The sequence below is a fragment of the Brachyistius frenatus genome, unplaced genomic scaffold (genome assembly GCF_029030835.1).
Source record: "Brachyistius frenatus isolate BFR_SWC_R1_liver_20210118 unplaced genomic scaffold, ASM2903083v1 Contig_34, whole genome shotgun sequence".
Classification (NCBI taxonomy): domain Eukaryota; kingdom Metazoa; phylum Chordata; class Actinopteri; family Embiotocidae; genus Brachyistius; species Brachyistius frenatus.
The window spans coordinates 4,010,908-4,028,663 of NW_027210633.1; the positions used below are offsets into that span (position 1 = coordinate 4,010,908).

Genomic DNA, 17,756 nt, shown 5'->3' on the forward strand with positions numbered 1-17,756 from the left:
GTGCTGGAGGTGTCTTCTCCTACAGCTGGCAGTGCCCTGCTGGGCCCCTCTCAGATCCAGTCCCTGCAGGCTGCTCAGGACCTCACCGTCCGCACCATGTCTGCCCACGGGGAGTCCTGTGACTCTCTGCCAGTAAACGTGCCCTCCAAGCTGACCGCTATCATGGCCGGCCCGGCCACCACCGCCCCACTCGTGCCACCCCTGCCCTACACCCCAGTAGGTCCCAGTAACCTGCCCGCACCGCCATCGTACGGAAACCCTGCTGCCAAAGGCTCCATGCTGCCCAGCACTTTGCCATCCGACTCGCATGTCGCCGGCCCCACAGTGGAGGTTGCTGCCAACCTGCCTCACGCTCTCCACTCACATGGTCTGCTCTCGTCTGCCTCGTACGTGAAGGCCTGGGCCAACCCCTCGTCTGCTGCTGCCTTGGCTGTGTGTGAGGCCACATTACCAGTCGCCTCCACCATCACTCCAGTGGTAATCCTCAGTTTGCCATCTTCATGTATATAATTCAATTCAATTCAGTTTTATTTATATAGCGCCAAATCACAACGCAGGTTATTTCAAGGTACTTAACTCAGTAAAGTCCTTTACAACAGAACTTTGCAACATTAATCAAAGGAAACCAACAAAAAGGGAGAAAAACGTCAGAGCGAGTGGAACCGTATGAACGAGTGGAACTGTATGAACGAGGGGAACCGTATGAACGAGGGGAACCGTATGAACGAGGGGAACCGTATGAACGAAGGGAACCGTATGAACGAGGAGAACCGTATGAACAAGGGGAACTGTATGAATGAAGAGAAGTGTATGAACGAAGGGAACCGTATGAACGAGGAGAACCGTATGAACGAGGAGAACTTTATGGCCACATGATGTTAATTTTTGTCTAGATTGAGGAGAGTTGAAGAGGAGGCACAGAGGGAGAGATGAGAGGCAAAAATACTGTGAGATGAAAGTGATAGGTGCATGCTGGTGTTCTAAAGACAGCTATCAGGTAGTTACTGTAATTCGGACGCCTGCTGTAACCTGGTTATCAATCAACAGCCAACAGCATGAGCTGCTGTAGCGACCGAACATACAGTCACAGAAAACTGTGCTACTAAAATTGTAAAAAGGAAATGCTAGCAGCTAATTCGGCATCGTTTTGATGGAGCCAATTTGCCAAAACGAAAATAATTATTGGCAAAAAAACGAGTCTCAAGTTGTTGCCTACAACTAACTAACTGACTCCATGGCAACATGGGTGGGGGATGTTGTGGCTGCATATTTGTCCCAGTTTTGTCTGATATTCAGACTTTGAACATCTTTGCTCTCGAGTAATAAAGTTAATTGAATATCATTGCGTTGACTGTTTTCTCCTCTTCAGATTAATGTGACCTCCCCCACCACCCCGACACCTCCGCCATCATCGGTGGCAGCACCAGCAGCTGCACTAGTAATGGCAGCAGCGGCCGTGTTTGAGCAGCGCAGAGACACCGACAGCCCTGAATCCATACGTCCCTTCCCGTCCATCGCAGAGTTCATCGAGGACCCCGGTGCCAATCTCGGAACCCCTGAGCGCAGCCTGACCCCGCCCAAAGCCCCGATCACAGACCTCCTCTACCCTCAGAACACCAACCTCCACCGACCCCAGAGCTCTTCCCCGCTGGAGTCAGAGGTGGAGGAGGAGCACGAGAATACCCGCCTGGTGTCCATGGAGGAATTCTTGAGGCAGGACCAGGAGCCGGAGTATTGTAGGAGGCAGCAGGTCAGCCCCAACTTACTGTCAAACCCATGCAATGTCTTTAGAGCTGCAACTATTTTAATTATTTCATATACAACCTGCTGAGATGTAGGTTTACTGTATATCAAATAGATGCACTCTACATATACAGTTGCTGATGTCTTTTCGAGCCTTAAAGAGTTTGTCCTAAACTTAATCAATCTCTGTGATGTTCGGCTTCCTGATCAGAAGGTCTTCAGTCTTCTTTAGTTTGTCAAATCTATCAGATTTGAATCAACAAAACATTAGAGAGGTACCGTTTATATCATCGGTACATTACCCAGCATGCAACATCAAAGTTTCAACAGCTCAGTTAGATATTCTGGTGTGTTACGCTCGTAGCTGCTGATGTAGCCTCGAGCCTGAAGCAGAGATGAGGTCTGGTGAGGTCACATCTGTCTAACTCAACACCCCCAGACTTCAAATGTTCTAACTTGTAGTCTTGAGACCATATCAACAGCGACTTATCAGATTGTCCCCACCTCTTTCTCTGGTTTAACACAACTTGTTTCACATCGGCAGACTTTGATGTGTAAAACTGAGACTTTCCCTTCAGATCATTCTTTCTGATGAACTCAATTATGTGTGATGGAAGGTTCTCAGCATGTATTGCATCTAATTTCAGACAAGTGAGCTCCTAATGAAGCTGTCTCTCATACGTTAATGTTTGGGGCCAAGGCCAAAACCGAGTCATGCAGAAGTAATAACCAGCATTTTTCAGTGTATATTGGAATCTTGCACGTGCTTTTATTGAACAGGTTCATGGTTTTATTCGATGTCCAATTAATGACAAATAACAATTTAACATTAAGAAATTCTCATTGGATAATGTGATTCAGAGTGATGTTGTATTGTCTCACAGAGTTACAGTCGAGTGGAGCCTTCCAGTGACTACAATGCAGACAATAGCCGCTCAGACCTGTCTGACATCCTGGAGGAGGAGGAGGAGGACCTGTACTCTGACCACCATGGAGAAGGACAGGCCAGGGGATACACAGTTGCAGCTAACAGGGTAAAGAAATAACTGCATACTAACATTTGTTGTGACTATGCATGTCCATTTTTTTCACAGACACTTTGCAAGTTTGGCTTTTTGGGAATGAAATGTGCTTTTTTTTTCTTTTGCAGTTTTGTTTCTTCTGCTGTATTTTCATAAATGTGATTCCTGTTTGTTTCTTCTTCTTTCTTTTGTCTTCCCTTTGCATGGCCGGGTTGTCATCCGTATGTCTGCACTTCCTTTGTTTTCACTGAATCCATCTCGCCTTCACCGACCCATTCTTACTTGCGTTGAACTGTGGCCCTCGCAGTCTCGCAAGTTGGAGCCGCCCGACAGCGATGAGGAAGTTCTTGAAAGGATCCTTAAGTTGCCTCCTCAGGTCTGTCAGAGCAAGCAGCTGTTCAGCATTCCCGAGCTGACGGAAGAGGAAGACAGCAGTCAAGACGAGCCTTTAACCCACCGCAGGCGGCCTCGGCCAATCCACAAACACCTTCACCCCAGAGACACTGAACATCTCCATCATGCCTCACAGCACCACCCACATCATCCCAACCCACACCCACACATCCCTCCTCACCATCACCATTTCAACAGGGATCCTAGATCCCTAACCAAAGAGCCTTTACCCAGACACGGACCCTTGCAGGTCAAGCCTAGGACACAGCACAGGGTGCACTATGCAGACACGTTGGACACCATGAGTTACCTCGAAGAAGACGACATGAGTCTGTACGAGGGTCCCACCAGCAGGCGGGTGTCCGACCACTGTCCTCCCCAGCTGAACCCCAACAGCAAAGACAGATCACTGCTCAGAGGGCTAGGGGACCGCCTTAGGAGGGAGGCCATGCTCAGGTGTCAGATGACTGTCGCCACGGAGGCCAACGCCGGCCATGGCCTTACCACGCCAAGACCCTACCCGGTCAGCACAATGGCACAGACTGTGAGGTCACCTATTGGTCGCGGGGGGGAGATCGATGTGGAGTACGGTACAGACGAGGAGCCCGTGGAGTACAGTCCCAGGGAGGTGGTGATGGAGCAGATGAGCTCTGAGTGGTGGGTGGAGGAGGGCCAAGTGGAGCAATGCAGACCTCCTCACCGCCGAGGGCCAGAGGCCGACATGCTGGTAAACGTCAGCTGATGCAATGCGTGTCCCCCGTCCCCGTACCCCGTCCCTCCCAGTCCTTTAGTGGGTAACACGTAACTCCACCACCCAGTAGGTATCACTGTCGTGTAGTCAGCATATTATGCTAAATACGGTTTATTATTTAGTTGGTTGAGTTGCCAAGATGTGGCCAGAAAGTGGCGACAGAATATTTAAATCAGCTCATCACTTTTTGTGTCAGACCTGCTGAATCTTCTCCTTCTGCCTGACCGCACCTGTTCCTGTTGCTTTCAAATTCTCCTCCAACACTGAAAACCACCTACCTTGTCTTAAACTAGTCAGCCCTGTCTTGTCCTATATTAGTTCACAGCTGACATACTTGTGTGTGTGTGTGTGTGTGTGTGTGTGTGTGTGTGTGTGTGTGTGTGTGTGTGTGTGTGTGTGTGTGTGTGTGTGTGTGTGTGTGTGTGTGTGTGTGTGTGTGAGACACCAATAACCACCGTCTCAGTGCAAAAACGGAACCTGTTGATGTTGAAACGGCGGTGTTGAAGGGAAACTTTGAGTTTGTGGCATTTCATGAGGTTTTCATCTCCATCCATTTATCTATTGCATTAATATTAATTATTGCAACAGTTCAAACATGAGCACACGTAATTACCTTTTGTTTAAACATGTATTCACTGTTCATTTTTCCTCTGGTCTCGAGAAGCAATCTTGATTCAGTGTTAAAAGGTTTTCCTCAATGTTTTATTTCTGTTTCTGTGTTTTGAGCAGGACTCCAGCCAAATCCCTCCAGCTGAAGCAGGTCCATCTCGGGGAGGACACACACAGCTTCCTTGTAAACCAGCGTGCTTGCAGGCCAGGCAACTTAAAGGTCAGAGGCTTCTTCCCTCTTTCCTCGGTTTCCTCTCTTTGTCGTTGCGTAGGAACTCAAAGCTGCGTCGGACCTGTGTGACGCCATGCTGACACACCTGTGGTTTCTGTTGGCAAGCCTCGCCCTCTCTCACATGAAGCTAGCCAGATTAGCACCTTGTGTAGGAAAGGAGGGAGGGCCTGGGAGGGGGAGGGGGAGAGAGAGGCGGCGGCAGGGAGAAGGAGGTGCTGTAGCTGCAGTGGAGAAGTGGGAGAGAGCCTGTTAAGCTGAGAACCGGCTTAACCTAAAGTGGCTTGTCATGACAGGAGGAAGTGACAGACATTAAAATAGTAACCTCGATTAGCCAGCAAAGAAACAGCCTGCAGGTCGGGCGTACAGGCCCCTTTCTTCCTCTTCCTCCCCGCACATCTTCACTCACTCTCTTCTTCTTCATTTCATTTACGTCTTTTAAAGAAACAGACTCTTCTGGTACATGTGTAGATGCACAGTTGACTACACACAGAAATGTGTAAGTGCACGTGCTCAAGATAGAGGAAGAGACCAGGCAGAAGTTCTGTCCTATCTAGTTGAAAATCAGTGAGGATGTGAAAGTGTGCAAGTCGTCTGCCCGTGACTCTTGCCACAGATGGGCTGATTCTCCCTAATAAGATAGAGAACACGCCTTTCAGTGCAGTTTAAAGTCTCACTAGAGCTCTTCAAATGTGTCCCTCGCTGTCAAACAGGCTGGAGCCGCCATGCTGACGTCTCCCTTCACGTCTGCTGGAGCTGTGCGCGGGGCTACAGGCCAAATCCACAGGCTGCTTTTGTGATCTGTGACGTGCAGGGTGTGAAAACCACCTTTTTTTTTTTTTCTTTTAATGTCAGGTCGGGGCTGTGATGTGAATAAACGCCCTCAGATTTAGATCAGAGAGTGGGTCAAACACTGTTTCCCCCCGTTGCTCGGCTGCAGATCATGAACGAGTGCACGTTTGTCAAACGGCTCACACAGCTTAGGATCAGTGGTTTAGCTTGATTACCTCTTTTAAGGACGTGCCTGTGCTGGGCGAACACTCTTCACAGCAGCACTGCAGTCGGTGGGAGGTGGGGGAGGTGCAGGCTGGCTGCACTGTTTGCAGAATTCACTGCAAGCTGAATGTGGTTTCTCTGCAAACTGTTGTCTTGAAATTAATGTTATTGAATAATAAAATGTATTCAAATCACATATCATTAATTGCATTTAAACAAAAGCTTTTGCAAAATCATAAAACAAACATTATGTGAGATTTTTACATTCCTGTTTGTTTTCATTAGCAGGGTGAACAGATCACATCAAACCAAATGTATATTTTTGTGGTACAATGTGGGACACGCAGCAATGATGAGAGGGTAAATAGACGATGCAGGTTACAGATTAGGCCTTCAGGAAGTAAAAGACTTTCATTTCAACCCAACTTTCCAAACACCCACAATAAGTGAACACAGTAAGCATGAAAAGAAGCTGAAGATTCACAGTGAATAGTTTAACGCGGTGCTAGCTCACTACCACAGTCTGCTGACCCGTATGAGTGAGACTGAGCACAGTGAGGTAAACAAGAGTTATTTCAGCTTCTGTCTGACGGTCATCTTTAGGTTTTAGTAGGAAAGTCTTTGCTGTAGCTGGAGAGAGCCAATTAAAATGTAGGACATCTTCTCAATATGTGGAACACGGGACAAAGGATAAGAATGCTGTGCAGTCGCACAGGAAGTGGGACACCTGGTCGCCTTAAACATATTAGAGTTGGAGCAATACTCTCAAGAAAAGGACGTATATGAAGTCAGCTGAGCATCTTTTAATCTTATCAGTCCTGTTCTGCATGCTCGTCAGTACGGGGGATCCGTGTAGTATTCTGACTGTGTGTGTGTGTGTGTGTGTGTGTGTGTGTGTGTGTGTGTGTGTGTGTGTGTGTGTGCGTGCGTGCGTGCGTGTGTGTCGACAGCAGGTGTTGAGTCCACAAAGATGAAAGGAGAAAGCGACATCCGCATCTTTGTGGCCCTGTTTCCGTACGATCCCGCCAGCATGTCGCCCAACCCCGATGCTGCTGAGGAGGAGCTGCCCTTCACCGAAGGACAGATCATCAAAGTACGTCCACACAGCTCGCACACGGACATGTTTCCAACTTAAACCGTTCCCGATTAGTCCTCTGTCAGACCTGCAGTTGACCCTCTGCTGGCAGCTCTGCATGTCGGTGTCGTGTTTCCACTGTACTCAGAACAGCTCAAAGGCTGCAGCACGCACGAGGGTACATATGCATATTAGCGTGAGGGGTATTATATTCATGTCGCAGAACCCTCAGTAACACTTAACGGTAAAGGTACATGAATTATCATACATTGATAATAAACAATATTTCTGTTTTGAACAAAGCAAAGTAGGTGCAAAACAATGCGAATTCTGTACTGTTCTATTATTTTGCAATACTTTAGTTGTTGTTTGGACGTGTTGGGTAACACGTACATGAGTAATATAAAGCTATAATTTATACTACAGAAACGAGCAGAAACAATTATTTATTTATCACGTGGATAAAAGAGATCATACCGAGGTCAGACTAGTGAAACTAAAAGACTTAATTGAGTTACAGATATTATTAGTTATGTAACGGGCAAAAAGCAGAATGTCACCAGAAAACTTACAAAAATGGTTTGTTTTAGTTCAGAGGATGAAGACCATAGAAGGATATTTCATTTTAAGCACCCGTTTGCACGGACTACTTTAAAGCAGATGTGTGTTTCAGTGTCTGGTATCAAATTGTGGAATTCTCATAAGAACGATGTAAAGGGCTGTAAATATTTCTTTCAGTTCAAGAAATTGTATTCTCACATTAGTGTAAGTGCTCTTGTCAGTAGCTGTAGTTGAATGGACCATCTATCTTTTCTGTTGTTAACATTGTGAGTAAGTAAACAAGATGTTTCTTCTCCCTGCTCCTTTTTCGGTCATGGAATTTATAAATAAGAGTTGTGTTTTGATTATAAATCGCTTTTCTAGAGACATTTATGCACTAAAATGAGCGGAATAAATACGAATGAAATGAAATGAATTCATGCGTCACTTTCAGTATTACTTCATGCATTAATACCTCAGGAATCGTCAGGAAGTAACATGAGTCTTTCATTCGTGACCTCATGCATTGAATACACATTATTTATTGCTTTAACTAAGTTGAGTACTTCATCAATGGTTATGATTTAATTAGAATGATCAGGATGAATTCTTAGCAAAAAAAATGTTGGGCCAATTTTGGTGTGTGTGTCCATTCACCTGCAGGTTACAATGAATAAGACACGAACATAAGAACTCAAACATCATAATAATTGAAAAATATTTGTTCTCACATTAATTGTTCTCGCACTTACTCCAGTTTTACCCAGAATGGATATTAAAGATCAAATGTTCGCCGCTTACACTTCAGGGTTCACGTCCCTCCGTCATTTGATCGAGTAGAAGAAGCTAGTGTTGTACAGATGTTTTATTTTCTCGCTTCATTCCTCTTCACCCGATTGATTTCCACCTTCCTCCCCTCAGGTTTACGGAGATAAAGACGCAGACGGGTTCTACCGAGGGGAGTCGGCTGGTCGTCTGGGCTTCGTGCCGTGTAACATGGTGTCTGAGATCCAGGTGGAGGACGAGGAGACGCGGCAGCAGCTCCTGCAGCAGGGCTTCTTGTCCACGGCGGCCTCCATGGAGAAGATAGGTACGAGACTCTGTCAGCCACAGGTGTAGCCAACACACACGTGCCTAATTCTGCGCTAATTGAAAAGAAGTACATTTGGACTGTGCTTTTACTTTACTTGACTTTACTACTCTTTTACTGCCGGTGTAAATTGTGTAGGTTGTTTTCCCCATAAAAATCACCGCTGTTCATGTTTAAGTGGGAAGTGAAAATAGCAGCACAAGTGTTGTGAATTCTGGACCAAACATTATTCATTAAAATTGTTTCATGGACACACATTGGCACGCTGTTGTCCACATTTCATTGGAAGAAATCCGTCAAATTGATGAGAATAAAAGAAGCTCTGGTTTGTCTCCGGCCTCTCGGAGCTCTCAGCAGATCGACCTCGACTTCAGTCGAACTTTATTCTTGTGCACTATTGTTGCTATTAAGGAGATCATAACCATCTACGTATGTTTTCATGCAGGTGTCTAAAAGATCATTTTAAGTCAAAGTGTTTGTCTGTGGCAGCAAGCCGCCCGGCAAAATGCAGCTTTGCTTCCGTTTCCTGCTTTTCTACCCGGAGCGGTCTCTGCAGATGGTTTAACCTCTTCACTGCCACTCGTTCTCCCTGCAGTGTCTGCTGCTCACCGGTTGTCTTTCTTTTTTTTTTCTTTTTTTCTTTTTTTTTTTTAATTGCTCTTCGCTGGCTTTTCATTGTCTACTTTGTCTGGTCTGCTTCTCTCCAAACAAATCACACCTGTGTTTCTTTTTGGTTTCATTTTTTTATTTTTTTATTTGGTTTTCCTTCCTAAAACTCCATTAAGGCACTCGCACACACGCACAGCTTCCACGTCGCCCCGTTCCACCGCCGAAACCGAGACGATCCAAGAAAGGTGTGTCTCGCTGCAGCCCTGCGGCCTCCCACCTCTCTCCTTTCTGCTCCTCTCTGGTTTGCTTCTCCGTCTGTCTCTTTCACTTTAGATTTGGCTCTTTCAGTTGCTGCTTCACACTCAACAACCAGGGGGGGATTTTTAATGTAATCTAATCAGACAGTGGGCAAATATTATGAAGAGGTCCTCCGGAGTAGTTTCATATTCTATGAGTAAAGGCCTGTGCTGTGTTCCAGATGTTGTACTTGTGTACTAACGCTCACTTTATTGAGTGCATAAGTGCGTTCACACTGTAAAGTACAGAAACGTGCAGTGAACTACAGGTACCAGGATGATGCACTCAAAACGCCCCAAAAAAGAAGTGACACGTTGGACACTTTCCACGCTAAACGGTCGCCACCTTGGCTACGTAGAGGAATCAGTGTGTTTATTGACTGTGTTAAACAGAGGGCACGAAAACACGTTGAATTCTGAGTAAAACAATTAAAGCTGCAGATATTTTGGCAGGTGATGTGTTCACACACCGAGGCTATTTCCAGTCAGTGCAGAGTGGACGTGTGAGATTTAAAACAACACTACACAAGAGTCATGTCTAGTAAGAGCAGTATTTGTTAGTGTACTGAGGGAAGTGTGTCATCTGGAACGCAGCACAAGTGTCAAACTCTTTTCCTTCAGTGCTAAAAGGCTGTTCAGACTTGCATCTTTCAACAAGTTGTAGGATTCTGATTTTGTCAGCAACACGTCACAAATGTTAAAATACATCAGAATCAGGTTTTATTACCAAATAGGTTTTCACATACAATACGTTTCTCTTCATTTGTCTACATGAGCCTCTGAGTCCTGTCATTGGATCCTCATGTAATGCATTGCAGCCATAGCAGCGGGATGTTGCAGCCTGTTGCTAAGCGACTGATGAACTCCTCCTCCAGCGTCCTGCTGCTATGTCGCTGATGGATTACATGACCTCCTGAGGGTCAAACATCCATCCCTTCCGATCTCCACGCGTGACTTTGCGGTGTGATGACTGTGACTCGCTCTCAGCCGGAGTCTCGCCTCATTCTGTGATTGTGCTCGTGCTCTTCTTCTCTTCCAGTGGAGTCGGCAGCAGTGTGGGAGGAGAGCGTAGACTCCTCCGGTCCAGGTTTGTAGTTGGTCCTTTGAAGCTCTCCCTCTCTGTTTGCACCTGCATGATCAGACGACCGCCTCCGTGTGCACTGGAGGACAGCCTGCTGTTTGTTGCATTAATTACCATCATCCTGCATCTCGGTTTTTTTTTTTTTTTTATTTTTTTTTTAACTGTTGTAAACCTGAGGACTGAATGATAGCTGCTGATATCACCAGGAATCACCTTCATCCATCCTTATCAGGGACTGTTTGATTATTTGGGGGTAAAATGAAGAATCGGGACCCTTTTAAAAAGGGCAGGATGTTTGAAATATGCATCTTCAAAGGGTTAAAAATGAAATAAAATAAGGGAAAACAAACGGCTTCATATTTTATGTTGTTGAATTCTTCATTAACCCTCATTATAAATGTCAAGCAGTCCCTTTTTCTAACTCCTTCTTCCATTTCACAGTTCAAACAACATCATTAAGTCATCTAATGATTTCTGTTTGTCTCCATTTTTACTAACAGTTTTACAAACAGTTACATTCTTCATCTTGTGATGACCGTCCATGTGTCTGATGTTTAAAACAGCAGCCCATCTCAGGGCCGCTGGGACTTTTCCGTTGTTATCAAACTGTTAACTCTCCCTGCTGTTGCTTTTATTTGGATCATCGCCGTGTTTGGCTGCACTGCTGTGACTTTCCGTCAGCTCAGCATGACGCTGAGTGAGTCGGACATGCAGACGCGATGAGCTGCATGCTGGAACTGTAGAGACGTCTCGCTCCTTTAAGATTCAGGACACCTGACTTAACACTTCTCCTGCTCTTTGTTTGACCCACAGATCCCAGCCGGGCTGCTGCTGCTGCTGCTGCTCTTCCTCCTCCTCCTCCTCCTCCTGCCGCCGTCGCACCCGTCTCCAACCCAGCTCCAGGAGCTCGCAGGATGGTCGCCATCTTTGATTACGATCCGCGAGAGAGCTCCCCGAACACCGACATAGAGGTCAGACTCACACGTGCATTTGTTCTTTCCTGCTGCATGTGCAGCCGCTGTTCGCTCATCATCTGCCCTGTTTGTTCTGACTGTTCAGGCTGAGCTGACCTTCAGCGCCGGAGACGTCATACATGTGTTCGGTGACATGGACGAGGATGGTTTCTTCTACGTAAGTTAAAGGAAGCGGTCGGTGTGTTAGTCACGCTTCAGTGAGGAACATTTCGACTTTCCGTCTCTTATTTTATACAAACACGAAATGCTGCCAACTCGCATGCCAGAGCAACACAAGAGGCTGTGTGGCAAGAAATTGTTTGTGAATTGACTATGAATAACTTAATAATATCATTTTTTGTACTGCTAGAAAGTAGATGATGAGTTTTATGACTTTATGACAGCGTAGTTCTGTCTGCCTGCGTCTGATCTACGGAGAATGATGGTCTTCTCTCTCACGCTGATGCTCATGTGCTGTTAGTGTGTCTTACGTCAAACTTTGGGATGCCAGTCAAGATGAGAGATCGAGGCAGTGGCACACTGACCAGAAATGATTGTTTTAAAAGTTGACTAGACGACTGTTTTTCACAATAATTTCTTGCAAAATAATAAAATTCCTATCAGGCATATTAAACATTGGTGTTTTAATTATTCTCGCATTTCATTTTAGATTGAAAATGAGAATTTTCTGTAAAACATTTCACATTTTTATAAAAATTGAATTTCACATAACATGAAAATGAACTTTTGGCCCTTCACGGGAAAGAATTTGGGCCCCTGAGTTGTAAGCGAATGCACTTCATCCCATTGTTGTATCTTCCAGGGAGACTTGAATGGCCAGAGAGGCTTGGTGCCCTCCAACTTCCTGCAGGCCGTACCGGACGACGCTCCTGCAGATCTGGTCTGTGCTCAGCCGGTACCAGAACCCAAGAAAGAACTCCAGGTAGCTCCGCATGCACCACCGCACTCGGAGTCGCGAATGACCTCCTGACCTGCACTTTCATACACGGCGTGTCATTTCTTACACATCACTGACGTCACTTGTCTGTATTTCCAGCGTCTGGTCGCTGTGTTTGTTCCTGTTCTGTCTCTTTAATTCTGTCCTGTTGCGTTTCTTCTGTCCCGCCGTGTCCTGCATGGCCTTTTTGCAGAAGCACAAACGAACTGTACACTTTGAGACTTGATCGTAAGTGTTTTTAGATGATCAAACCCGTGTGTGTCCCCGCTCACTTCCTGTTTGTAGCTACACCCTCCTGTCGCTGTAGTTCTACACTGTTCCTTTGGGAAGAATCCAGCACCTACTCCTGGTTTTAGTGTGTTGAACCACAGGATAAATTGACATCTGTCTTCCTTTGTATCCTCCAATCATGGTTTCCCGTTTTATTAGTTCTACTACAGTAAATACTGAGTACATACAGACTGTAGAACCCAGTGAGCCTGTATTAGATACTGTTAGAGTTCAGTATGTGTGTCGGGCTCGTTCTCAAACTGGTGTTTCCTTCCTCCAGGACACTTGGACGTCTTCTACACATCCAGAAACACAAGAAGAGATTTCCCTCCCCGACCCGGAACCTCCTCGCCCCGACGCCACCGAGCACACGGACCTCCGACCCCCGCCGGCACCCGCTGCTCGCCCCCCCTCAGACCTGGACCCCGCTCCGGGTCCGGTGGCCGTGGAGGGCTCCTGCCCCCCTCCCGCGCCCCCTCCCGCAGACAGCCCCCCACACACAGACTGCTCCGTGCAAGGAAAGAAGAAGAAAGGCTTTTTCTCCAAAGGCAAGAAGCTGTTCAAAAAACTGGGATCCAGCAAGAAAGAATGAGTCGGGACGCCCGACTCTGAATACTCGCGTCACATTGAAAGCACTTTTTCTGTCTCCTGTTAGTCTCAGTTGGTAGTTGTTGCGGTTGTCAGATCTAAAACCTGATGCTTTAACCGTCGGTAATAAAACATTTGCCTTAGAGCACTGCTAGACCAGCTGTTAAATATAGATCAGCTCACAGCGTCACAGAGCATGTAAGCGTGCATGTTGAAGTGAGCAAACTCACTCGTATATTCTCTCAATACTTCCTGATTATCTCAGCATTTGCAAGTGTTCAACTCATTTGAGGCTTTAATGCTTAAAAACACTCAGTTATCTCCCAACAGATTGAATTTATTACAAAGATCTGATGATACTGAGCAGCAGCGCGGACTTCATCCCAGCTCAGAGACGGCTACTTAGATATTAGCTTTAGCGCTTGTGTACTGGTGCCACTTTATTTCTTTGAAGCAAACAAGCGTAAGCGGCAGTCGATCTCTTCCTCTGCGCGACTATAACAAATGCAATATCCATCCCGGATGGATTTGAAATAGTTCTGCTTCCCTCACGTGTTTCTTTTCTTGTCTTTAAGAGTATTTATTCGGTACTTTGTACAGAAGCGGTTATTTATTTGTGTCAGACTCTCGTCCTGATCATCATCACGGCGGGAGGAGCGTCCTGTGTAGTTTAGAGTTCAAGTTAAGTGGAAAGAATGTGAAGGGTGTGTGTGTGTGTGTGTGTGTGTGTGTGTGTGTGTGTGTGTGTGTGTGTGTGTGTGTGTGTGTGTGTGTGTGTGTGTGTGTGTGTGTGGCACCAATTAGTAGTACGTGGAGATCAGCAGGCTGCAACTGGTGTTTATCATTGTTGATTAATCGGTTCATCCTGTGGTTTATAAAACATAAAATGTCTGTTATAGTTTCCTATATTGATGCTAAACGTATTCAACTGACTAAAATTCTCCTAAGAAAAGGAAAAAAAGCAAATTCTCACATTTAGGGTCTAAATTCCATCAAATATTTGGTGTTTTTACTGAAATTATTGAATATCTAAATCTTTGAATTAATTTTCTGGGTTGGTGAAATGGAGGCGACCGTGTCGTCCTCAAACCTCCATCCTGCCATTTAAACCATCCGAGTCCACAGGACGGATATCTGTACGTGAACGGAGAGAAGAACGTCTCGTATATACGAATCAAGTGAATGAAATATTCGGAGCTTTGCTGCTGAGAGACGTGAAGATTTGACTCCAGGACCATTTTAACTGTATTTTAACTGGCACCATTAAAAGTTCTGAAGAAATATCTTCAGCACTTCCTGTCTGCAGTAAATGAACAGACATCTTTCACTTAGATAACAACTGGAGAAACTTCAGACTGTTGTTCTCTGGTGAATTCTGGACTTCATTTTCCAGTGATTTCCACGTGGACTTTTGGTTTCTTTGCAGAGGACACTGGACACCGAGTGTTTCTAAACACCTCGATGAGTCCGATCCACCACATCGACTTCAGTATCTCAGCCTCACACCTCTCCTTTCAATCCTTCAACTCTTCAACCCTTCAGCCTTTCAACCCTTCAATCATTCAACCCTTCAGCTCTTCAATCCTTCAACCTTTCAACCCTTCAATCTTCAACCCTTCAACTCTTCAACCCTTTAACTCTTCAATCCTTTAACCTTTCAACCCTTCAACCTCTTCAACCCTTCAATCCTTCAACTCTTCAACCCTTCAACTCTTCAAACCTTTAACCTTTCAACCCTTCAATTCTTCAACCTTTCAATCCTTCAGCCTTTCAACTCTTCAACCCTTCAACTCTTCAACCCTTCAACTCTTCAACCTTTCAACTCCTCAACGCTTCAACCTTTCAATCCTTCAGCCTTTCAATTCTTCAACCCTTCAACCTTTCAATCCTTCAACTCTTCAACCCTTCAACTCTTCAATCCTTCAACCTTTCAACCCTTCAATTCTTCAACCTTTCAATCCTTCAGCCCTTCAACTCTTCAACCCTTCAACCTTTCAACCTTTCAACCCTTCAACCTTTCAACCCTTCAATTCTTCAACCCTTCAGCCCTTCAGCCCTTCAACCTTTCAGCCTTTCAACCCTTCAATTCTTCAACCTTTCAATCCTTCAGCCCCTCAACCCTTCAACCTTTCAACCTTTCAACCCTTCAGCCGTTCAACTCTTCAACCCTTCAATCCTTCAATCCTTCAACCTTTCAACCCTTCATCCTTTCAACCCTTCAACTCTTCAACCCTTCAGCCCTTCAGCCCTTTAACTCTTCAACCCTTCAATCCTTCAATCCTTCAACCCTTCAACCCTTCAACCTTTCAACCCTTCAACCTTTCAACCCTTCAACCTTTCAATCCTTCAACCCTTCAACTCTTCAATCCTTCAACCCTTCAATCCTTCAATCCTCAGGTAAACTTCAGGATGAACTGATTAATCCACTCACTGCAGCTTTAGCTTGATACTGAACATAATGTAGTTTGTGTGAATATGTCGGTGAGAGTGAAACACAGTCGGTCGTTTTGACTTGAACGCAGCATGTTTTTTTTCTGGTGGTTTGTGGCACTGCTGCACGGTGATCCACTCGCTGTGTATCTTTTAGTTTTGCCTCGACGAGTGTGGTGAAGTTGTGGCGGGTGAACGTTGGCTCCGCCAGACTGACCGGTGTTACGACATCTTCATCAGGGTCGTGGCGGTTCGTCTTTCCGTGCACACGTTTGCATCACAGCTCTGATGGTGACACGTTAGTGAGAACAGAAGCTCGCCGTGATCTCTCGGCGGATTGTGAGAGCTCTGCTCGGTGAAGATGCGTTCGGTCTGAATGTGTGACGGCCTTCGCTCGTCCGTTTCGTGAAGCAGCGATTGTTCCCTCGGTCTGATTGGATGTTGTATCTGTTAGGTCACTTCTCAGGTTTTCACTCGTAGTCTCTTTAGCCACATGTCGACTCTGGCTGTCAAACAGCAGCAGAATATGCCAAAATGTCCGGTGCTTCGCCTGTTACCATAGCTACGAGAGGCCGAGCATCCCGAGCAGCGTGGGGCCACTCGGTGGACTCGTCGTGGGCTGGAAGCCCGCCGGTTTGTTTTCAAGATCGCGCCTGAGTCCCCACGAGTAAACGGAGTGGACGCTCGCATTTAGAGGCGTTTATTTATTTTATTTCGCGTCATGAATGTTTTAATTTGTCAGTGTTACACATAAAGGGAGCATGATGATGCCAAGAACAAAAGGATTGTCAAAGACACTTTAGATGTAAAGTAGGCGGGACAGAAGCAAGGCTGAGGCTGTACTGTAAGTTTTCTTTTATTTATGGGGTTTCTTTTTTTGAAGTAAATAAATAAGGGGTGGATGCTCAAAAGTTGCCGAAATGTACAGCGACTATTTGTACTGATCTTGTATTTGACGGCCTTCAATGCACAAGTATTCCTCGACCTGCTGTGTAGTGACGTAGGCGGCTCCGCTGTAGACCGAACAGGACCTGGACCCACGTAGTGTGTTAGCTCAGCTCATCATATTTAGCCTTACATGAAGACCTTGTTTAGTCTTAATATGTTGTTTACAGGATGTTTATTGACTGCATGCATACATACCAATGTTCTACCCATGTTCGGCCTTATTTCCGTTTGCTGTCACGTTTCTGTTTGTGTCGGCGGACTCGTCTACACCGTTGGACTCGTAGATCGTGGATGCAGCGGGAGAGAAGCTGTAGAGCGGTCTGTACATAATGAACAGTGTTGGGACTCGTGGTATATTTTCATACAGTGCGGGGAACTTTTTTTTTTTCTCTCTCTCTCTCTCTCTCTCTCTCTCTCTCTCTCTCGCTCCTGACCTGCATTCATTGTTTGAAACCAGTGTAAGATTGACCTTTTTATATTATATATTAATGTTTTTATTACCCTTTTTGGAAGCTCATCTGTAAATATTTTTGTTAATATTGTTTTTCAGTTTTATTTTATTTTATTTCTTTTTTCTTTTTGCATGTCCAGGCAGTGTTCGATGGAGGAACAGTATTTAAAGACGTAGTAGGCAGAGGACTCGACTTGAAATTGTGATGGTTTCTTTCAATATGGATCTTTTTACAGGAATAAAGTATGTATATTTTCACAGAAAACAGTGTGTGCGATGCATGTGACGTTTTACTCCCGGAAATAAGGTGCAAAACAAGACACTTTTCTTTTTCTTTTTTTGGTATCTTTATTGCATATCATACAGATCACACATTATGTAGTAATGATCCTTCTTTAATCAGGACAGGTGACACAGATGGATTAAAAATGTTGAAAGAGTTGGAAGCTTTGCTCGCCGCCACGCTCCACCCATGTGAATGCTGCTGCAACACTCTGGGTAACGCGTGGCCTTGCGAGACAAAGCAGCTTCCTCTTTTTGTGACTTCCTGCGCGCCGGCCCGCTTTGCTCTCCCTGAAGCCAACAGTACACTCATCCATAAAGTAGGAAACACTACACTGTGGTGAGGAGTTTAGTAGTGCTTTCTACTTTATGGATGACTGCACTGTACATCCATCGATCCTCTTCCGTCTTCTCGCTTCTCCCACTTCTCTCTTCTTCTGCA

At 45.5% G+C, this 17,756-nt stretch overlaps 2 protein-coding genes across 2 annotated transcripts in view; both read left to right on the plus strand.

The window, feature by feature from the left end:
- The window catches only part of LOC138622173 (peripheral-type benzodiazepine receptor-associated protein 1-like), a 62,850-nt gene extending 49,038 nt beyond the window's left edge, over positions 1-13,812 (plus strand). Inside the window, exons 22-34 of the mRNA XM_069700753.1 lie at positions 1-477; positions 1,370-1,750; positions 2,628-2,777; positions 3,073-3,885; positions 4,639-4,738; positions 6,694-6,836; positions 8,280-8,448; positions 9,234-9,302; positions 10,393-10,440; positions 11,248-11,405; positions 11,494-11,565; positions 12,211-12,330; positions 12,896-13,812. Of these exons, the coding sequence (XP_069556854.1) occupies positions 1-477; positions 1,370-1,750; positions 2,628-2,777; positions 3,073-3,885; positions 4,639-4,738; positions 6,694-6,836; positions 8,280-8,448; positions 9,234-9,302; positions 10,393-10,440; positions 11,248-11,405; positions 11,494-11,565; positions 12,211-12,330; positions 12,896-13,207 (3,012 nt within the window). The 3' untranslated portion in view covers positions 13,208-13,812. The remainder of the gene's footprint in view (positions 478-1,369; positions 1,751-2,627; positions 2,778-3,072; positions 3,886-4,638; positions 4,739-6,693; positions 6,837-8,279; positions 8,449-9,233; positions 9,303-10,392; positions 10,441-11,247; positions 11,406-11,493; positions 11,566-12,210; positions 12,331-12,895) is intronic.
- Positions 13,813-14,089: 277 nt separating this feature from the next.
- Positions 14,090-17,373, plus strand: LOC138622010 (deleted in azoospermia protein 2-like). Its single transcript, XM_069700452.1, has 5 exons — positions 14,090-14,123; positions 14,521-14,810; positions 14,907-15,298; positions 15,331-15,394; positions 15,459-17,373. The coding sequence occupies exons 1-5, from the start codon at positions 14,090-14,092 to the stop codon at positions 15,648-15,650; spliced, it is 972 nt and encodes a 323-aa protein (XP_069556553.1). The 3' UTR covers positions 15,651-17,373.
- Positions 17,374-17,756: the final 383 nt, after the last annotated feature.

What these genes read in the sequence shown, in the direction of transcription:
- LOC138622010 (XM_069700452.1), top strand. Translation starts at nt 14,090, where the DNA reads ATGTCTGTTATAGTTTCCTATATTGATGCTAAAC. An exon ending in CAACCCTTCAATTCTTCAAC is followed by an intron (nt 15,299 to 15,330) that starts CTTTCAATCCTT and finishes CAACCCTTCAAC; the next exon opens with CTTTCAACCTTTCAACCCTT. An exon ending in CAATCCTTCAATCCTTCAAC is followed by an intron (nt 15,395 to 15,458) that starts CTTTCAACCCTT and finishes CAGCCCTTTAAC; the next exon opens with TCTTCAACCCTTCAATCCTT.